We start from the raw sequence: 23658 nt of genomic DNA on the forward strand, positions 1-23658 counted from the left end.
CTGGGATCAGATCCTGGGATATAGGGCAGTGTGGAAAGAAATTTAGTGCCCTTCGATACAGGCCCAAAACATTGGACCTGTCTCCTTTTTACCAGAGATGTCCAAACAGTTTACTCCACGTTAATTCCTTTTTACCGGAGGTATTGTTTTGAGTTTTACCAGTTTACTCCGCATTATAATAATATAATCATAATAACTTTATTTTTATATCCTGCCACCATTTCTCCTCGGGGTGGCTCACATGGGGTGAAGCCCGACAACACAACTGAAATAAAATAAACAAAAATGCATAGTACACAATTCACAGTATAAAAATAGAATATAATAGCAATGCAGTATAAAACAGCAATATTATAACAGTGATTAATAATATCAACCGGCAAGCTGGCAGTTTCTATCGTCCTCAACCAGTCTGGGCCTATGGGGACTGACCCATGGGACTGGTTCCGTAGTCCCAAGAGTCAGTTCCCACAGCCAGCCTGTGTCTCCAGGGTCCAAAACGTGCAGAGGAGCACCGATTCCTCTCCAGCCCCCCAACAGGGCCTCAAAACTTACCAGCAAAGCTTGCCGGCAGCACAGTCTTCTCCTTACAGACCTCCTGGTGTGAGAAAATGGCACGTCAGGTGGAGAGAGAGAAGGGATTCCCCCCCCCCCCCCCCCGGACACATAATTTTCTTGCGCCAGGAGGGCCGTAGAGAGAGGACTACGCTGCTGGCAAGAGGACTGCACTGCCGGTAAGCCTCATCAGCAAGTTTTGGAGTCCAAATGGGGGGGCTTCGGGATGGCATGTAGCAACCTCCACAGGCAAAACCCGGGTTTGGGTTAGGGGTGGGGAATAGAACTCACACAACAGTGGGTTATTTTAACGTGTTTGTGTGTGTGTTTTAGTTATGTCTGGAAGTGCCCTTAGATGAGTGTTTTGCTACTGCTTTCAATGATCTTTATTCTAAAATTATAGTTGTTTAATTCTACTGGCCAGAACCATTTGAATTACTGTAGCTACTTTCCTACAGGTAAATAAATGGAAGGGGAAGGGGAAGGGGAAGGGGAAGGGGAAGGGGAAGGGGAAGGGGAAGGGAGGGAGGAAGGAATGAAGGAAGGAAGACAAATAAAGAGGAAGATATATAGGCAAATAAATAGATAGATGTACCTATGCATGTTTTCCCATTTGGTGATAACTGAAGTCCACTTGATGGACACAAGCATCGTACATCGTCTTTCATCTCTTCACAGCCATATTGGCAATTCACCATGGAACATGTCCTGGAATCTTTAAGAACACATTGTTTGTCAAAGGCTAGACTACCCAATCGAGAATTGTGGATAAGAAAGTTGAATGTATTAATCAAAAAACATTTTCTTAGAATTCAGTCCTTAAGAACATGAGTATTATTCATATCAAATATTGTGTTACAAGGAAGATGCATCAGCATATGTGTGCTTTCTTGCTTTGCTGACAACTGCTGTTCCCCTTGACAATGAGATACAGGGCTCTCTTGAATTTAGAAAACGGAATGTCTCTTGGACTATGGGAACTGCTGTAGAAAAACCAGTTCAATTTCTTGGAAAAATTGCAAGTATTTTTGGATATGCTATGAAATCCCAGGAGCAGAATGAGCACACGCTGTTAGCCCCAGCTCCTGCCTACCTAGCAGTTCGAAAATATACAAATGTGAGTAGATCAATAGGTACCACTCTGGCGGGAAGGTAGTGGCGCTCCATGCAGTCATGCTGGCCACATGACCTTGGAGGTGTCTATGGACAACGCCAGCTCATCGGCTTAGAAATGGAGATGAGCACCAACCCCCAGAGTCGGTCACAACTGAACTTAACGTCAGGGGAAACCTTTACCTTTACTATGAAATGCTAAAGAGATTAGGATTTGTTTACATGAAAGGCTGCCTTCTGAATTTGCCTTAATCTTATGTTCTTCATTGGATGTCCTCTCCGTTTTCCCTAACCATCTGAAGACAGGCAAGTGATGATAGGGGTCATGATGTATGGAATTCTGTTCCCAAGGAAACATCTCTAGAATTGATTTCATCGTCAATTCACTTGCATATTTTCCCCCTTTAATTTTTTAAATTGGCCTTGGCATTCTAGAATGCCAATGAGATTACTGGCATAAATGAGATACTGTAGCAGCAGCATGGCCTTAGCCTGGGTCTGTTCTAAAACTGAAATGTCTTTTCTTTGGGACTATTGTTGTCATATTCTACCTTATCTGACATAGGGAGCATCTACACCCTAGTGTAGTTAATGGGGGGACAACACTCTTTGGTAGAAAAGGCTGAAGATCTCATAAAACTACAACTCCCAGGATTCCATAACATTGAGCCATGGCAGTTAAAATGGTGTCAAACTGCAAACTACAGTGAAGACACCCTTAAGAGTATTTTGTGATTACCTACAATATAGATTTAATCTTGTCCCATTTACTGAGTAGTTCAGTGTTTACCACTTACTTGTGCAGGTGCCATCTGGCATGAGCATGTACCCATTAAGGCAATAGCACTTGTAACTGCCATGCGTGTTCATACACCTGTGTTTGCAAGGATGGGGTTCCAATCCACATTCATTGAGATCTGCAGAAACCATTGAAATAACTGAGTTTGGAAATGTTTGTGGGGGAAATGTGTTATTGTAATGTCATGGATTTAATTATCATTGGAAAAATATACATCCAAGACATGACAGACCCAGAGGTTCGGGGGAAAGAAAGAAAATCAACAGACCATCTGCATGAAGAATGCACACCTGACAGAATCCAAGGAATTGTTTAGTACCAGTTGATCTATTGCACAAGCAGGGGAATAAACAAAACAGATGTGTACAGTGTTACTTATAGAATGACCTTTCAACTTGTCATCATAAGCCAAAAGTTCTTAGACTTGGCTATGGTAAGTATCTGTAATTCAGGCCTCTAACTGTAAACCACTTAAGCATAAATATAATCCCATACCCACAAAATAATGAAGTATTATCTCACTGTCACTACAACTTGAGACAAAAATCACTCAAACATAAAGCAAGGGTGTAGGACACAATTCAAAATATTACCCATATTCCACAAAGTCCTATATAGTTTTCTCCCTGTCTGTCATTTGAGATCTTTAGGGCAGGGGTTCTCAAACTTTTTCAGACACTGAGCCCTTTTTGAAGCAAAGGTTTCTCGTGAAGCCTCAATAAATGTTTATATATTACATTATATATTACATTATATAGAATGTATGTGTATATATCAAAATGTTTAACACATTGTGTTTTAAAATTTGACAGACGGGCCGGGCCAGTGGCAAGTAGATGCAGAGTGTTTGTGTGAACTAATTGAAAAAAACATGAACAAATTCTTATGCACACTGCCCATGTCTAATTTGTAATGCTAAAAAGGAAAGAAAGAACAATACAATACTTAATACAATACTTAAAATAAAGAACAATTTTAACCAACATAAACGTAACAGTATTTCAGTGGAAGACTCCAGGCGCCATCCAATCCAACCTTTCCGAAGCTGGGAGATACCTGCTCGGACCTCTGGCCTTTGATCTGTGGAGTCCCGCAAGGTTCCATTCTTTCTCCCATGCTCTTTAACATCTACGTGAAACCGCTGGGTAAGGTCATCTGGAGTTTTGGAATTCTGTGCCATCTCTATGCAGATGACACCTTATCACTCTTTTTCACCAAATTCCAAGAAAGCCTCCCGTGTCCTGGACCAGAGCCTGACTGCTGTAATGGGCTGGATGAGGGTTAATAAATTGAAGCTTAATCCAGACAAGACAGAGGTCCTCCTGGTCAGTCATGGGGCTGATCGGGGTATAGGGTGGCTACCTGTGCTTAATGGGGTTACACACCCCGAGGACATAGGTATGCAGTCTGAGGGTTCTCCTGGATTCAGAGTTGACACTTGATGCTCAGGTTTCAGCAGTAGCCAGGAGGGCCTTTGCACAGTTAAAACTTGTGCACCAGCTGCATCTGTACCTCGAAAAGTCTGACTTGGCCACGGTGGTCCATGCCTTGGTTACATCTAGACTGAATTACTGCAATGTGCTCTACGTAGGGCTGCCTTTGAAGATGGCCCGGAAACTGCAATTGATGCAAAGATCAATGGCCAGGTTGTTAACAGGAGCTAACTACAGGAAATGCGTGACAACTCCTTTGAAGCCGATACTTTTACAGTCCCAATTCAAAGTGCAGGTTATGACCTACAAAGCCCTAAATGGCTCAGGTCCTGCTTATCTACGTGACCGTATCTTCCCCTATGAACCAGTGCAGACTCTTAGATTTTCCGGGGAGATCCTTCTCTCACTCCAACCTCCGTACTAAACACGTCTGGTGGGGACGAGGGAGAGTACCTTTTCGGTGGTGGCTCTCTGGCTTTGGAACTCTCTCCCCACAGAGATTAGATTAGCTCCCACCCTAGCCACGTTTCACAAAAACGTGAAGACTTGGATGTTCCAACGTGCTTTTGAACAATAGGTCAGTTTTATCACCACCCAGTCTTAATTGTTTACTGCCCCAATCTCCAGCACTTTATTCCTTTTCCTAATTTTATTACCTTGCGTTTTTGCACATGCCTGCCTTCCCTTGCAATTTTTAATAGTTTCACTTCTTGTTCTGATACCCACTTATGTATTTTGTGAAGGTTTTTTGTTAATTGTTTTAATTGTATAATGTTGTTATTGTGTTTTGCTTTTATCTGTTTGATTTTTGAGCTCGGTCTCTATGTGAACCGCTCCTAGTCCCTTCAGGCAGATAGAGGCAGGTTATAAATAAAGTTTAATTTATTATTATTTTTATGCAGGAAAAGCACAATCAAAGCACCCCCAACAGATGTTACCCCAGCTTTTGTAACAACAACAGCAACAACAACAACAACAACAACAACAACAACAACAACAACAACAACAACAACAGAAGCCCCTGGGGCCATCCAGTTCAACTCCCTTTTGCCATGCAAGAAAAGCACAATCAAAGCACCCCCTGAGTAGTGGAAGGGAAACAGGGTTTTGGGAGCAAGAAAGGTGAGGCGGAAAGGATCTGTGTGACAAAGGAGGCAGGGAAAAAGGCTTTTGGAGGTGGGAGAGGCAAAGAAAAAGGCTTTTGGGGGTGAGGCAGGCAGGGGGGAAGGCTTTTGGAGTGAGGGAGGTGGGGGGAAAGCCTTTTGGGGAGAGGGAGGTGGGGAAAAGGCTTTTGGCAGCAAGAGAGGGATGGGGAGAAGAGAAAGGGAAGCTTGGAGAGGAGGAGGAGGAGGAGATAACTGTGGAGCCCCTCAGTATGCTTCGCGGAGCCCCAAGGGCTCCATGGAGCACACTTTGAGAACCACTGCTTTAGGGAAAGGCTTTCTCTTTGGCGCTTTTTACACTGCCATATAAAATCCAGATTATCTGATTTGGACTGGATTATATGGCAGTGTAGAAGGGGCCTTCATCTCACCTCTTCGATAGGCACTATTGGTGGGAATGAAATGGTCATTCTTGGTGGCTACTCCTAGCCTGTAAAACTCACACTTGTAGTGCTGCTTGCTACCCTATTTTCTTCCATTCTGCTAGCATGCAAAAACCCTCTTACTCAAACAAACGCTTATGAATTTCCATAGTCTTTTTTGGCAAGGAATTTCATAGCTGGGTGTTGCCTTTTCCTGCATATAGAGAAGACCATAGCTAATACTTCTTAACACCAAGACACTGTAACTCCCTTTTACCCTGAAGATCGTATAATGAGACAATCCAAAATGAAATAAGTGACAGTATATAAAGATGAAACTGCCAGGTTAGATGACATTCAATAAACTATTGGGATACAGCCAAGGAGAACTACGTGTAGTGCTATGACTGATGATGCAAATAGACTAGCCGAAAAAACCTTGATGTGCTGAGGCGAAAAGGAAGTCCAAAGCTGTACAATACATGTCAGAATGTGTAAATTACTCCACATTTCTTTAAAGGCTAACAGAATCAATGTATCAGAATTAAGCACAGATTCACTGTAATTGGAGTGTGGTAGCTGAGTGCTTAGACAATTACATAGAAGTTTGTAGTAACCCTGTGTTAATTGGACGAGGGATGGAGGTTGGTGTATGGTGCATGAAGATAGGAGAGAAAGAGTTTGTACATATTGTAAATACTGTGTTAGCATTTGTACTATTACTGCAATTTAAGGGAAAAAAAGCTTTCCAGTTGCAATGAACAGCTTTGTGTCTCTGTGTTGTTTTTGTTCCTGAGGAGATCCCTTCATTGCAAGAAGGTATTTGGCTTCCTAACAGGAGTGAAGAGTCCCTTCTGCTATACAACAGGTAATTTCATGCTGTTTTTAATAATAATAATAATAATAATAATAATAATAATAATAATAATAATAATTTTATTCTTGTATCCCACCACCATCTCCTCAAAGAGACTCGAGGCGGTTTACACATGACACCAAGTGCCAACAAAACATACAATAAAATAAAATACAAGAACATAAATAAACATTAAAACACTTGGGGTGAGTGAAATAAAGTGAACAGAAATGGACCAATTTGAATCAGATTATTACACAGTGTTTTACTGAAGAAATGAAAATCTAAGGAGAAATGGGGTAGCATCCATAGGGAGGAGATATGCATCAAAAGCTGTTGAAGGATATAAAGTAAAGTCAAACCAATTCATATCAATAAGACTTTGGTGAAAACATATCAATATAACCATAATTCAGCTTTATGCTCCAGAGGCAGAAGAAGAAAAAACTAAAAAAAATGCTGGAGTTTAGAAAGACATTGATCACACACTAAAACAGGGTTCTTGTTAATCATAGGCTAGTAGAGTGAAAAAAGAGGAAATAGAGCAGAACTAAAGACTGTAGGAAAATTTGGCCTCGGATCAAAAAATAAAGCAGGAGACCGATTGAATTTTGCAAGGCCAGCAGTTTGTTAATCACAAATCAAAAATAGAATGAAAAGAAAGCCTGCTAAGCTACGGTTCAAATGCAAACTGTTTTCTCCCTGTAACTACTTCTATACAAGAAAAAATTACAGATTTTCTTGTTTTTTCATTTGTTTATTCACTGTTTAATAAACACACTATCAATAAAATGGATCTGTTTCAGAAGAAAAAAGTATTGTACATAGTATGTGACAGTACTGTCATTTCTAAAGCAAATATTCTACTAGGGAGAACCTCAAATCCCCATCCAGTTTTAATGAGATCAGCCTCTGTCCACGTATTTGAATAGTTTTTCAAGCCAGAGAACTATTTCTTCCAGTCCACAGAGAATGCATAACTTAAATGGAAGACGTGAAAATTACATTAGCTGGACTCAATTCCAAGGTTTCTGCTTACATTAATTGCTGCATCTTGACATTTTACAGAGACAACAGATGCAGAAAAATCACAGTAAATGAAAGCAAAAAAATTAAAGATTGGGAGATTTCTCTGAATTAAAAATGACAGTGCTATGTACAGCAGCATGTACAGTGAAAGTTATTTTATTATTGTAAAAGGATTTTTAAACTTAAATAATATTGCATAAGACACTAAAAAGAGTGGCCCAATACATTTGGAATTAAATCAATAAGCTTAGCATATTTTACATGTCACAAGTTAGTTGCTTTATCAAACGGTCAATTGGGGATATCATAGGGTCCAAATGCTACCTCATACAACCCTTCCTATTTATGTCCAGTACTCTTTCATGGGCATCGAGATAAAATGAGGATGGATAGCAAAGTGTGTACTATCAGTCAATAGTATGTACAATTCAGATTTTCTTTTTAAGTACTATAGCTAAAAGTAATTATTACTATGGCATTCTAAAGCCATCAATACTCTTTCTCTATGTAGTAACTCTTCAAAATTAACTTTCCAAGCTCTTGGAAAATAGGATATAGAGGATGGAAGTCTTAAGTTACTACAAAATCAAACTTGGGTGACTGAATCCCTATACCAAAAACATGATTGTTTTTCTGTGGCTCTAGTTTCATGCTTATTGAAAATGAATCCCAATGAGAGTGTAGTTGGCTAACCAAACTTTAAATTGTTGACTTGCCTGACATATCTTATGTAGAGAGACATAATACATGTGAGATACAAATATTGTAACAGAATTCTCCTCCTCCCCTGTAGGGTTCTATGAAATCTTTGTGGATGTAGGTAATAAGTACAAGTGGAAAGATGAGTGGAATCCACATGTGCAGAAGAGGGGTTTCAACTAAAAACATGCATAAGACTTAATTATTTGAATGAAAAACAAGTTACTATTATTTGCCAGCAAAGGAAAAAAGATTTAAATGCAATGCAGAGTTTGCTTTTCCAACTGCAACTAAGGTCATTAAAATTACTCCCTCTTAATGTATTATTATTTTATGTACTATAGCAACATATTGAAAAAATATTTATATTGATCCACTCTTGCTATAGCAATGCCATCAATTATTTGATGATAGTAGTTGAAGTGAAAAGACCAGACAATCTAACTTACATTATTTCAAAATAAAGTGGTGCCCAGCTTATTGTACAAAACAGTACACACAGGGTATTTTTTAAAGTACTCTTTATTTGTTTTCAATCCATCAGATTCCATAATTAATAAATTGGTTCTCCTCAGGGCTGATTGCATGAAAGCTCTCAGTGCCAACTTAATTTCAAGATGAAATCACTATGTGGCCTTATATCAGGAATACATTACTTTTGTTTGCAGAAATGCCCAAAAGAGCACCCAGAGAGCAACTTGACATCAGAACTGCTCCACTGACTTAAGATCTGCCAGCAGAAAAGCCAAAAGGGGTTTTGATCAGGAATAGGGAAATGGAAGATCTATGCCAGATACAAACCTCTTCCAATTCAAGAGTGCACCAATAATGCTGACATAAAGTTAAACTATAGCCTAAGTAATTGTCAACATCCTAAGTGGAAAGATGCCAGGCACCATCACAACTTCACTTGGTCTAGTGTCAGCTTGCCTTTGGCCATTTTTTTGCCAATTTAAGATTGCACCATGAAGTTAGAAAAATGTTATACAATAAAGATATATTCATGCATACCTTGGCTGCAGGTTTTCCCTGTGAACCCAGGAAAACATTTACACTTGTTTGGCATCACACATTCACCATATTTGCACCCATGTTCACAGGTAGCTGTGGAAGTGGGAAAATGAAAAACGAGATTCAAGCATGATGACATAATGCTAGGAGATGAAAACACTATGTTAACAGAGACCTGGGTAAATGGTATTAAATTTGATCTTGTGATCAATAGGCATGCCATGGTTTGTGCAACTGGCTGTACAAGTCCTAGTGCAACCCAGCTGCACAATTGGAAACTGTATCAAATTCCTTTGTGTTCATAATTTAATGCTTGATGTCAATAAACACAATATCAAAAAAACACATAGCTACCCAAATGGAGGCTGTTTTGAATCAAATAGTAGTAATAACAACAGGATTGTTGGTGAAGGCCTAAATCAGGATGAAAAGGTTGTCCATTTTGCTTGGTCAAAAATGTCTACAATAATTAAAACCATGATTATTGTAAACAAAGTATAAAAATGAGTTAGCATAGATTTTGTGGAAAACAGTGTTGAAAAGATATGAATAGCAGCTTTAAACAAGAAGAGATTAAAATTGTTACTTATACAGTAAAATCGTATATCTATATATATAAAAGAGTGATGGCATCACGGCGACCGACAAAACAACAAAACTACAGGTCCCCCAACCTCAAAATTTGACAACACAACCCATCATCCACGCCTCTAGGTTGATACAACAAAAAGAAAAGAAAAATAAAGTCCTAATTAGAGGGAGAGCAATAATTGTTTTTATCCAATTGCTGCCAGTTTAGAGGGCTAATATCTGCCTACTTGGTCTCCTAGCAACCAACTCAGCCAAGGGACAGCCAGGGTTCAGTTAGGGGACAGGCAGATTTAGGCCTCTCTTAGGCCTCTTCCACAGATTATCTAATTTGCACTGGATTATATGGCAGTGTAGACTCAAGGCCCTTCCACACAGCTATATAACCCATTTATAATCTTTTATTATCTGCTTTGCACTGGATTATCTTGACTCCACACTACCATATAATCTACTTCAGTGTGCATTTTATACAGCTGTGAAGAAGGGGCTTCATATAATCCAGTTGTAAGCAGATAAGATTATCAATATACAGTAGAGCCTCACTTATCCAACATAAACAGGCCGGCAGGATAAGTGAATATGTTGGATAATAAGTAGGGATTCAGGAAAAGACGATTAAACATCAAATTAGGTAATTGTTATACAAATTATGCACCAAAACATCATATTATACAAATTTGACAGAAAAAGTAGTTTCATGCGCAGTAATGCTATGTAGTAATTACAGTAGAGTCTCACTTATCCAACACTCACTTATCCAACATTCTGGATTATCCAATGCATTTTTGTAGTCAATGTTTTCAATATATCGTGATATTTTGGTGCTAAATTCATAAATACAGTAATTACTACATAGCATTACTGCGTACTGAACTACTTTTTCTGACAAATTTGTTGTCTAACATGTTTTGGTGCTTCATTTGTAAAATCATAACCTCATTTGATGTTTAATAGGCTTTTCCTTAATGCCTCCTTATTATCCAACATATTCGCTTATCCAACATTCTGCCGGCCCGTTTATGTTGGATAAGTGAGACTCTACTGTACTGTATTTACAAATTTATCACTAAAATATCACAATGAATTTAAAACACTGACTACAAAAACATTGATTATGAAAAGGCAGGCTGCCTTGGATAATCCAGAACATTGTATAAGCGAATGTTGTATAAGTGAGATTCTACTTTAATATGAAATAATTACTGGGGTAGAACAATGCAGAACAATATAATCTCTAAAACCAGGACAGTAAATAAAGACCAACTGTCTGAAAGCAGGGAAATTGGAAATTCTACAAAGGAAACAATCAGGGCCAGCTAACACCTCCCAAGAAAGTATTCCCATCATCAAAGTCTGGCAAATCCTCTGTTTTCTCAGGGGCACAGACAGTAGAAGCACATAAAATATCGCAAACAACACCACTCTGAAAACAAGGGAATGCCAGACAGGAAACAATCAGGGCCAGCTAACACCTCCCAACAAAAATTTCACTCAGGGAGGAAACAGCCAGGCTTTAAAGGTGCAAGGCCATTACATCCTAATCATTTTTCCTAATTGCAGCATTCATACTTACCTCCAACAGACAAAAAAACCAATCAGAAATATTGTATATTCACAACCTTTAGGAAATAATATCCCCTGATGGCGCAGCGTGTTAAAGCGCTGAGCTGCTGAACTTCTGGACCGAAAGGCCGCAGGTTTGAATTGGGGGAGCGGAGAGAGCCCCCACTGTTAGCCCCAGCTTCTGCCAACCCAGAAGTTCAAAAACATGCAAATGTGAGTGCATCAATAGGTACTGCTCCGGTGGGAAGGTAACGCCGCCCCATGCAGTCATCCCACATTACCTTGGAGGAGTCTACGGACAACGCCGGCTCTTCGGCTTAGAAATGGAGATGAGCACCAACCCCGAGTCAGACACGGCTGGACTTAATGTCAGGGGAAAACGTTTACCCTTTACCTTAACTACCACCAATTCCTCAATACTTTATTTCCCATACCACCATTCTTCGCCACAGCAACGTGTGGCCGGGCACAGCTAGTGTATCCTAAAATTAATGCTCTTCTCATTAAAGTTTTTTTTTTAAATTTCCTGCATCCACATGTGTTTACTGGGCAATTAGATCAATATCAGAGGAATGCTTTCCCAAAAGATCTAGAAAATGTTTGCACTGAGGGATCTCATCAACAGCTACTTCTCAAATGCTGCTTCCTTCCTATCAACCTACCTATCTACTAAGGTTTTTGCAACTGTTGAGGGGGTTTGGGACAATATAATATATGGACTGGAAAGCTTTATTTTATTTTTACATACTTACTTGCTATAGCATTTAATAAGCACTCTCCAAAGTGTTTATTTCCATATAATATTTCTGACTTGATTTCCTCTCCAATTGCGGCCAGATCTATTTCAAGCTATGATAGATTTCAATTCCTTTTTAATTGACTTTAAACTTCATGCAATTGATCTGGATATTATTATCATGGGAAAACAAGACTTTAGCGGCTAACACTGGGATCTCAGCACTTTTTTTTATTTTCGAATCTTAATATACCACCCAAGTCTCACAATGGCTGGTTGCCATGGATCCTACTTTCATACATATAGTGCTTTCTCTTTAAAGAAAAACTGGTGTCTTTTCATTGTTATTTGCTTTTCTTTCTACTGGGTAAGACCACCAGGGATGTTAATAACAGGATGGCCTCAGCTGCTTTTCTAATTGTTGTGCCAATCATTATTTTCAGTCCACTGCAGCAATGGTCTAATGAGAGAATAGGAAGAAATAGAAATGTATGCACAGATCCTCATTACCACTTTCCCCCCAGTTTACCACATGGGCTTCCTGGCTTTGTTAAGCTGTTTGGATGTCTTTTTAATAAACCTGCTAACTATTTTATGCCTCATGATTATATGATCATCACATGTAAGCCATTGTTGCTATTGTGTGTCTTTAAGTCATTTTTGACTTATGGTCACCCTAAGGAAAACCTAGCACAGTGCTTTCTTGTAAAGATTCAATTCAGAGGAGGTTTACCATTGCCTCCCTCTGGGGCTGAGAGAATGTGACTTATCCAAGGTCACCCAGTGGGTTCCATGGTTAAAAACGACTTGAACCCTGCTCTCCAGAGTCATAGTCAACTGTTCGGTTATTGTTCCACATTGGCTCACTTTCAACTGCAAATTCTGAGGTGGCCATATACAGGGACCAATTCATACCAGTACATCTACCTGAGTTCCAAGCTGAAAACATATGGTTACAATTTCCACATCAGCAAAAAAAGAGGAGGGGGGGGGGGGGGAGACAGGGTACAAATGGATATAAAACTGCACATTATAATTATGAAATGTGAGATGCAAAATGTCAATAGTGCAGAAGATCACTTGTATGGCTGGATCAGCTTCAGGGATGGCTAGTAAGTCCGTTGCTGCTGGGGCAGTGAACCCATGCTGTTTTAAAGCTGTTCTCGGTCATACGGAAGCCATCCAAATACTGAACTCTATTTCTGACATAAGTTCAGGACTGAAAGAGCTCCCATACAACCAATAGCAGCTACAAGAAGAGAAGCCATAAAACCAAGAGTGGAGTCATCGCTTTTGTAATAATGGATCCGCCAGCACGCCTGATCTTCAGGTGCTAAGTCTTGCTGGCCAATTCCTTGTACTCTGGGTTGTTGTATGTTTTCCGGGCTGTATGGCCATGTTCCAGAAGTATTCTCTCCTGACATTTCGCCCACATCTATGACAGGCATCCTCAGAGGTTGTGAGGTATGGAGAAACTAAGCAAGGAAGGTTTATAAATATCTGTGGAAAGTCCAGGGTGAGAGAAGAACTCTTGTCAGTTGGAGGCCAGTGTGAATGTTGTAGTTAATCACCTTAATTAGCATTGAATAGCTTCATCTCCTGGCTTCTTCCTGCCTGGGGGCATCCTTTGTTCAGAGTTGTTAGCTGCCCCTGGTTGATTCATGTCTGGAACTCCTCTGTTTTCAGAGTGTTGCTTCTTATTTACTGTTCTGATTTTTGAGTTTTTTTTAATACTGGTAGCCAGATTTTGTTCATTTTCATGGTTTCCTCCTTTCTGTTGAAGCTGTCCACATGCTTGTGGATTTCAATGGCTTCTCTGTGTAGTCTGACATGATAGTTGTTGGAGTGGCTGAGCATTTCTGTGTTCTCAAATAATATACTGTGTCCAGATTGGTTCATCAAGTGCTCTGCTATGGATGATTTCTCTGGTTGAGTTAGTCTGCAGTGTCTTTCATGTTCTTTGACTCGTGTTTGGGCGCTGCGTTTGGTGGTCCCTATGTAGACTTGTTCACAGCTGCATGGTATACAGTAGACTCCTGCAGAGGTGAGATCACCTCTGCAGGAGTCTACCGTAAATAAGTAAATAGTAAAAAAGAAGCAACACTCTTTGTGTTCCAGACATGAATCAACCGGGGAAGCTAACGACTCTGAACAAAGGATGCACCCAGGCAGGAAGAAGCCAGGAGATGAAGCTATTCAATGCTAATTAAGGTGATTAACTACAACATTCACACTGGCCTCCAACTGACAAGAATTCTTCTCTCACCCTGGACTTTCCAAAGATATATATATATATAAACCTTCCTTCCTTAGTTTCTCCATACCTCACAACCTCTGAGGATGCCTGCCTGCCATAGATATGGGTGAAACGTCAGGAGAGAATACTTCTGGAACATGGCCATGCAGCCCAGAAAACATACAACAACCCTGTGATCCCGGCCATGAAAGCCTTCGACAACTCCTTGTACTCTCTTAGTTTCTTTTTATCTTTATATTGGAGTTGGATCTAGATCAAATGTAATATTAGCATAGCAAATATTACATTACTGCTGTTTCTTTCCTGTGTAGAAGAAGTAATCCACATGTCCAACAGCTTGGGCAATCACTTGCACAAAAGGAAACTACACTTGAACTACAAATAATTCTGAGAATGGACCTTGTGCTTGCACAATGGTATCATTGGATGCTGGACAGCCCTTCTAGTAGATGTCCTCAGGTGAGGGCCTATCTTCTGACAGCCCTAAAAATAGAGAGATGTCTACTATAAAGTAAGACATGTAGTGAATCATCCATAAGATTTCCACGGTGGACTTATGGGGAAGGGCCACCTGGTATTCGACATGGATCTTGGACAGGAAGCAGCTTCCAAAGATAGAAAAGTGAACTAAAGTTGAGCTTCTGGAGATCCATATATATAATAGAACAAATGTCTAGGAGTGGGAGGTATGAATGCCTTTTCTCTCAATTCCTCCCCCTATGAAATCCATGTTGAAAATTTGCCCACAATATGAACTTCTGCAAAGGGCTGCATCTGCAGTCATGACCAATCAAGATATGCCCTGTGGTTTCTTTCTCGCAATCCGCTCTCCAAATCTTCTTTATGCATTCAGTATGTTCTATGTACCTGCATCTGTAAGTAGTTTGGTCACAGCATACTGCATTTCCTGTTCATATAATATGGGGAATCCCCCCTCTATATGTACAATTTTGTTTGTCTTGGAGAAGAGTTGCAAGAGGGCTTTGGCAGCTCTTCAGAGCTTTTCAAACTTAACATGCCTGAATTTCATTGTCTCTTGTAATGTTCTTCTGAACAATATTAAAATACTTAAATAGTCTGCATTAGGATTTCATGATATTTCATAGTTTCAAATTATTTAATAACAATTCTTGATTTTAAATTATTTAATGATATGTTATGGTTCAAAATTATTTAGCTACATTTCTTGGTTGCAAATTAATGATACTTTGCCAGCTCACATTTATTTTCCCCCAACAAAATCTTAAAGAAATCCTTATCAAAAGTGGCTCACTGTGATAAAATTAAAAAAACAATACAACCAAGAAATTCTGCATCTTAATTCAGCTAAATGTATATCTTTAGTATATATCATATCTGATAAAAAGCAGCACTCTATCGGAAGAAGTAAAAAGGTTTTGAAAATGGGATATTACATTACCATTTTCATATACTCAGCTCCAAAAGGATCTTCGAAAGACTTTTATAAGTTACCCTTCTTACCACACCATATAGCAGAACAGCTGGACTAGGTTATATAAACAGGACAAGAGCATTATTAATAAAGAACTGCTCCATTCAACAGACGGAGGTACATTCAACTAAGACTGTTATCTGCGATATTCATTAATATAGGGTGAAGAAGGGAAGGCTCTACTGGCATCTATCCACATTGGACAATAGTCTGGTGAGCACATAAATGAAGATTTGAATTTTTGTTCATTTGTGCTAGATACCCAAAGCTTAGGTCATCAGAAGAACAGATGTAATGTCTAAGAAAGCGACAACTCCTAAAGTCAACATTTTATTAGTTCATTCATTCCTGCCAAAATCCAGATGGAGAAAGAGTTCAACTGCTCCCTTGTGTTTATGCTAAGTTTTATTAAAAGCTCAGAGGTCATTAAATAACTATATGTTCTTCATGAAACTAATTCCTTAAAGGTCTGAAAACTGAGTACCAATGGAGATAATACTCGGGTGTGTTTACACTAGAATGCCAGACAGAAATCTTCAGTCCCCAAATAATGTGAATATCTGAAAAACATATATGCCATATAATCAAAAGCCTAAGACTATACATTTTTCCACATGGCTCACTCAAGAGCAGATTTTCCCCTGAGAATTCTACCAATTAAGCCTTAGGTAGATACTAATCATTTTTTAAACAAAGCCAGAAATCCATGCAAAGATGGTTGCTAATTCCTGAAATACAGGAGTAGATATTATATATATATTGCTTCTACATTATTTAAGAAGAAGCCAGTATGGTGCAGTGATTTGAGAATTGGACTATGACTCTAGAGATATGCTTGGCCATGAAACCTACTGGGCAAAACACATTTTCTCAGCCTCAGGGGAAGACAATTGAAAACCTCTTCTAAATAAATATTGTCAAGAAAATCCTGTTATAGTTCTCCTGAGGGTTGCCATAGGTCAGAAAAAACTTGAAGGCACACAAAAATAACAATAAACTATTTCACACACTTACAAGTCTCCATCTACTAAACAATGCTATTTGGATACCACACCAGGTACCTATAGATAATAGTACAATCCAGATACAAGTGTACCAGATCAGAAAATAATGTATACATAGAGGAAATGACATGAGAAGATGAGTTAGGCCACATGTTATGTTCAGACTCCCACATTTATTGTGCAGAGCTGAGTATCAGACATTGAAACTCTGAGCACCAACCATCTGCAGGCTACTACTTTGAGAAGGCTCCTAGAGAAAATCAGGTAACACTGAACCAGAACACTGTAGTTTTTCAGGCATCATTATAACACATTAAGTCAATCCGTTCTGCTTAAGTCCTCTCTTATGTAAAGCATCACTATGTCTCCACATTTCTGGATTTTGTTTGTTTGTTTAGGTAAGACCAAATTCATTTAGATGTAAATATGAATTTCTAGAAGGCAAATACAAGATTGTACTATTACCTTCACAGTGCTCTTTGCTATTTCTTTTCCAGCCATAGCAGCAGTCAAGCTTTGAACCGTAACGACAGACACCAGACTGATTCAGAGGCAGTAGTTGCCTGCGCCCTCTTGAGCTGTGTATAAAATATAGAACATTAACTGCAGAAGAGAGATGTATAAAGCCCTGCACATATTCAGAAACATGGACAAATTTGACTTCTGTTCATTGAGCCATTCTATTAATGAGGAAGAAATTGAAATTATAACTCTCATGAAGTAATTCAAAATTTTATAGCTTCATGGAAGAACACATGATTTACTTAAATCCAAGAAGAAAATTTCCATTTTTAAATAGCGGTCTGGTTTTGCTTTTTTAAGTGGCAGGAGTTTGTTATTTGTTTACTTATTTGTTTATTTACTTTATTTTTATCCTACCTTGCTCTTGATATAGGGACTCATCGACTCTGTAATAGTAGTCCAAAATTGTCTGCTGCGGCAACTTGGCTACTTTGAGGGTCAAATTCCTGTCTCTATATTAGTCTGAATGTAGCTGTTGATCCAAATAAAGGGTCTAATGGACTGCTTTTCCTGTTTAGTGATATTATTGTCACTTGTTATAGCTTGAGGACATAGACAAGATGCATGCGGCAGTCTGACTGATAAAATGCCCATCATGGCTTACTCAGGAGAGTGATAAGGAGTCTGGGGAACTGATGAATATCTTGTTTCATAATAAATTCAAATTACAGGGAAAGCGATTCCACCTAAACATTAAGAAAAAACTTTTCACAATAAGAGCTGAAATGAAATTTGTTGCCTGGGGGTACTTCCAGACAGCTCTAAAACCCACACCAAAGCAGGTTACTTTTGATTTTGGATGTTGAATATTTGCATATATGTAATGAGGTTACTTTAACCGCACTTGAGGCCACCCCAAAGCCCCCCAACTTACCAGAGCCCAAAGGTGCAGGATGGCTGTGGAAACACACCCCCGAGACTGCGGAAGCAATCCTGGGAATCAGTCCACACAGGCCCAATACCTCATTAGACTCAGGCCTTTCAGGAAGGTTTGGATCTAACGAGGTATTTAATTAATTCATTTTTACTAAAGGCGTTATTTGGATGTCTCCGGTAAAAACTGAGACAGGTCCCGCATTTTTCTGGATGGGCCTTTGGAGTGTGGTGGAGTCTCCTCCGGAGGTTTTTCAACAGAAGCTGGATGACCATCGTTTGAGTGTGCTTTGAGTGCTTCCTGCATGGAAAGAAGTTGGAATGGATGGGGTTGTTGTGTGTTTTCCGGGCTGTATCGCCATTTTCCAGAAGCATTATCTCCTGACGTCTTACCCACATCTATAGCAGGCATCATCAGAGGTTGTGAGGTATATTGGAAAAAAACTAAGCAAGGAAGGTTTATATATCTGTGGAAGATCCAGGGTGGGAAAAGGAACTCTTGTCTGTTGGAGACCAGTGTGAATGCTGCAATTAATCACCTTGATTAGCATTAATCGGCTTGCCAGATTCATTTCCTGGCTTCTTCCTGCCTGGGGGAATCTTTTGTTCAGAGGTGTTAGCTGCTCCTGACTGATTCATGTCTAGAATTCCTCTGTTTTCAGATTATTGTTCCTTATTTAATGCTCTGATTTTAGAGTTTTTTTTAATACTGTACTGAAATACCAGGTCAGAAGAAGCCAGGAAATTGTCAGACCCCTGGCAGCTGGGCACCAAGAACCATACACGGAGGCCAATCTCTATCTAATATCTTTATTAAGGAAATATATAAAAGCAATAAAAACAAGTGGAGAATATAGTCCAGAAGCAGACCTTTCAAATGAGGTCAAATATAGTCCAAAAATGTATTGTCCAAATAATGATATTAGAGTTCAAAGTTCTTAATCCAATACCGAAACACACACTATTGCCAAGCAATAGTGTGGGGAAATGTCAGAGTCTTAGAAGTCCAATGAAGCTTGACAACAAGGCTGGAAATAGACTTGGTTCTTTGACAAGGTCCGTGACTAGAAACAAGGCAAACAGTGAATCTTGGAACAAGGTCCATGGATAACAGCAAAGCAAGGCAGTACTTGAATTCTTGATCCGGGAAGCAAGGAACTGGGGTTACGAAGTCCACACACGATCTCACTCCTGAAGCAGCTCTGTTGACTCCGCAAAGAATCTCCCGCGTCAAACACCTATATTGGGTCTCGTTTTCCCGCCAACAATCTCTTTCCTTAGAGAACGAGAAGCGAAACCCAACTCTGTCCAGATGCAAGACTCCTTAGAATTTCCCAAGGGAAGCAGGCCTAATCAGCCTGTTGTTTGGCAGCGATCCGTAAACTCCTGCAATTTGCTTCTCTGACTCCTCTGTCTCTAGAGTAAGATTCCCTCCTGGGAAACGGAGGCGAGGAATGCCCAAGGTCTGTTTTACTGAATTCTTGGGGACAAACATCAACATCCGGCAGGTGAAAGGACTCCGGCTCTTGTTGAACCGGCGAAAACCCCATGTTTTCATCTTCATCTGCCACGATAGCACTAGGAACAGGACTACAAGGCCCATGAGGCATCACAGAAATAAATATGGCAATTCTAATCAAGATGATTAATTATAACATTCACACTGGCCTCCAACAGACAAGAGTTCCTTCTCCCATCCTGGACCTTCCACAGATCATAGAATCATAGAATAGTAGAGTTGGAAGAGACCTCATGGGCCATCTAGTCCAACCCCCTGCCAAGAAGCAGGAAATCGCATTCAAAGCACCCCCAACAGATGGCCATCCAGCCTCTGCTTAAAAGCTTATCCCACTAGGTTTCAGTGATGCCTATGACGTCGTGCGTGTGGTGCTGTGCTAAAGGTTTGAGTTCGTCTTGCTTATTTCCCATGCTCTGTGCATTAGTGTAAAGACACATAAGCCCCTGTGACCTTCCCCCGAGCTGTTTATTTGGGATTGTTGTGCTCTCGGTAATTGGTCCTTTCTGTGTTTGTGCAGCCCTCCATTTAGCCTTTTGGCGGTTCCCTGTGGTCGTGGGTAATATAGTGTTTGCCAGGCTGTTGTTCCCCTCCCCCAGTGGATCTAGTTTAAAGTGCGCCTGATGAGGTTTGTGAGTCTGTGTGCAAAAAGATGTTTTCCTACTTGTGTGAGATGCACCCCATCACTTGCCATCCTCCTGGAAGAGTAGGCCATGGTCAAGGAAGCCAAAATGTTCCTCTTGACACCATTTGCTGAGCCAGTTATTGACCTGTACTATTTTTCTGGCCCTTGTAGAGCCGTGTCCTACAACGGGGAGGAGGGATGAAAAGATCACATGTACATTACACAGTTTTAGCTTACTTCCGAAGGCTCGAAAATCATTTGTGATCTTTTGAAAAGTATGCCTAGTGGTATCATTGGTTCCTACATGAATCAACATAAGGGGGGGAGGTGATGGGGTTTTAGGAGCCTGCTGAGCCTCTGAGTGATATGGTGTATTTTTGTCCCCGGGAGGCAGCATATTTCTCGAGCCATCCCATCCGGACTGGAAATGATGGCTTCCGTTCCTCTAAGGAGGGAGTCACTTACTACCAAGACCTGTTTCCTTTGAGGATTGACAGAGTCCCTTTTGTGCAAGACAGTGTGTATGTCCCCTGAAGATTGTTCCTGTTGCAGTGAATCATGTAGGTGTAAAGTGTTGTCCTCCTCCTCAACATCCCAGTGCATTCACCAATGACAATCCATTGAGATGCGTCCGAGAGCCCATCACTCTCCCAAGGATGTTTCTGTTGCTCCTGGTCTACAATATATATACGATATATAAACCTTCCTTGCTTAGTTTTTTCCAATATATCTCACAACCTCTGAGGATGCCTACCATAGAAACGTCAGGAGAAAATGCTTCTGGAACATGGCCATACAGCCCGGAAAACACACAACAACCCTGTAATTCCGGCCATGAAAGTCTTCAACAACACATTGGACTGGATGGCCACTAGAATCTCTTCCAACTCTAATTCTAGGATTCTATTAATGTTACCTGCTGGAAATGTTCATTAGAAAGCCCTTCCTAGACCAACATTGTATGACAATTACTGCCTAGTCATTAATAGCCCGTTTTTGAACTGATTGAGAGCCAGTATGGTATAACAGTTTGAGTGGACTAGGATTAAGGCTCAAATCTCTACTCCCTCAGATTCAGGGTAAGGCAATGGCAAGCCCACTCTGAACTTATCTTGCCAAGAATGCCCCATGATAGGATCACCGTAAATCAGAAATTGCTTGGACACACACACACAGTTGAGCTGAAGACACTCTTGAAGAAATCTTGAATGATTCAGTCTGGGTTTAAATCTGGGTTGAAAACAGAATCAGTTACCCTTTTAGATTATATATTATGGAAGAGGACAAAGAGGAATGTGACCCTGTTTCCTTTCACTTGATTTCTCACCAGATTTTGATATCAGAGACTATAGTCTCTTCTTGGACCACATGAACAAGTTGGCCCTCTCTTCATCTTCACATACACAAACATCCTGCAAAAAAAAAACCAAAAACTTTTTCATGCTCTGATAATTAACACAGAAAAAAATCTCACCTAGTGGGACTATTCTCTCAGATATATGCACAGAGCGTCTGTTCCCATACAGGTGCACTCAGAAGTAAGCAACCCTGAAATCAACAAAATTTACTCTCCAAGGAATACAACTATAGCCTAGGTATTACATATTCAAGACTAAACATAACTGAAACTCAATTATGTATTCAAACTATAATGTCATGATTGAAATGTCATCTCACCTTAGCAGCCATGAGGAAACATCATGCAGTTCCACTGCTATCTGCAATGTAGGGATAGTTCTGTGGCCTTGCATAAGAATGACTGAGATATGAGACATGAAAGGCTTTGAACACTTTAAAAGGTCATAAAAATACCAGGCACTATTACTGCTGCTGTAGCAAATCAAGGCAGTTAAGAACCTGTGATCCACAATTGTTCATAAGTACTCTGTGAAGATGTTACAGGAAAAGAAAGTAATTTCTGTGGTGGACTGCTAGGATGTTCTGATTTTAACTCAAATTGAGTTTTAAAGGACAGCTGCCAAATAAGAAGGTCAACTGATATGTCTATTTTCTAATTTAAAATGCATGGGTTTTTTATTAAGCGCAGAAGCAAGATTTGACTTTGAGGCTTCTGAATTAATTTTTGATCCTCTGTACTATGCTGTGTCCCTTCAAGCAATTTTTGGCTGGTAGTGACCCTAGCCAGACCTTTCACAGGGTTTTCTTGGCAAGATTTGTTTAGAAGAGGTTTGCAATTGTTCTGAGGCTAAGAGAATGTGACTTGCTCAAGGTCTCCCGGTGGGTTTCACAGCTGAACAGGGTCTTGAACTGCGATCTCTAGGCTTGTAGTCAAATGTACAAAGCATTACACCACACTATTGGCTACCTTTTTATTTCCTGGAAATGTTCATGGACTGGCATGACAGACCAATGTTTTGAGTACCAATGGCATTTATTTATTTATTTCGTGTCAAAAGCATTGTACAACAAATACACTTCAAATAATGGAAATTAAAAAAAGAAATCACAAGCAACTAAATAGTTTTGGACCAAAAGCGGGCAACAGCAACCGCATTGTCTGTAGCTTTAAACAACTCCTCCTCCGTACATGAGGCAGGGCATTGTGGGCAAGCATACATATGCTGAGTTGTTTGTTCAGCTCCACAGTCACACAAGGTGGAGGATTCCTCCAGGTAGTGCCACCTTGCCAAGTTGTCTTTTGATCTGCCCACTCCACTTCTGAGTCTGTTCAGGGACTTCCAAGTTGCCCATTCTTGGTTTGCCCCTGGAGGAAGACCCTCGTGGGGGGCCATCCAGTTAGAATTGCCAGGTTTAGCTGCCCAGAGGGACACCCTTGCTGTTGCTGGAGGAACATCAAGAGGAGTGGTGGTTCTCATGAAGCCCTTCCTTGATTTGAGTCTGGTGGGAGAAGGCTGATAGTCATGCAGTGGGTGGCTTTCACAATGTTCGACCTTTTTTCTCTCACCGTTAGCAGCAACTTCCCGTCGCGTGTCAGGAGGGGCAATGCCAGCTAACTTGTAGAGTTTATCAACAGGTGTAGGTTTAAGGCATCCTGTGATGATACTGCATGTTTCATTCAGTGCTATGTCCACCTGCTTTGCATGGGCAGACTTGTGCCAAACAGGACAGGCATACTCTGCAGTTGAGAAAGACAAGGCCAGGGCTGATGTTCATATTACTTGTGGGTCTGCTCCCCATGCGCTGCCAGTCAGTTTCCGCAGGATGTTATTGCGTGCAGCTACTTTGTGCTTGGTGTTCATGCAGTGTTTCCTATATGTTAGTGTTCGGTCTAAGGTGACACCAAGGTATTTAGGATGGAAACAGTGTTCGAGCTCTTGGCCTTCCCAAGTAACTTTCAGTTTCCTGTTGGCTTCGCGGTTACGTAGGTGGAAAGCACACACTTGTGTCTTGGCAGGGTCAGGGTTCAGGTGGTTCTCTTTGTAGTAGCTGGAGAGATCTTTCAAGGCATTGGTGAGTTGCTTTTCAACTGTTCCAAAATCTTTTGCTTGTGTTGTAAGGCCAAGGTCATCAGCATAT

At 40.3% G+C, this 23658-nt stretch overlaps 1 protein-coding gene across 5 annotated transcripts in view; it reads right to left on the minus strand.

The window, feature by feature from the left end:
* egfl6 (EGF like domain multiple 6) overlaps positions 1-23658 on the minus strand; it is a 55768-nt gene that overhangs the window by 29683 nt on the left and 2427 nt on the right. For 3 of the 5 annotated variants that reach the window (XM_062975263.1, XM_062975266.1, XM_008107221.2), the window contains exons 2-5: positions 17090-17202; positions 9021-9113; positions 2466-2585; positions 1151-1270 (exon numbers count right to left, since the gene is read on the minus strand). In XM_062975263.1, coding sequence (XP_062831333.1) covers positions 1151-1270; positions 2466-2585; positions 9021-9113; positions 17090-17202 — 446 coding nt within the window. The remainder of the gene's footprint in view (positions 1-1150; positions 1271-2465; positions 2586-9020; positions 9114-17089; positions 17203-23658) is intronic. The other 2 variants (XM_062975264.1, XM_062975265.1) reach the window with 2 other exon arrangements.

The sequence above is a fragment of the Anolis carolinensis genome, chromosome 3, assembly GCF_035594765.1.
Source record: "Anolis carolinensis isolate JA03-04 chromosome 3, rAnoCar3.1.pri, whole genome shotgun sequence".
NCBI classification, from domain to species: domain Eukaryota; kingdom Metazoa; phylum Chordata; class Lepidosauria; order Squamata; family Dactyloidae; genus Anolis; species Anolis carolinensis.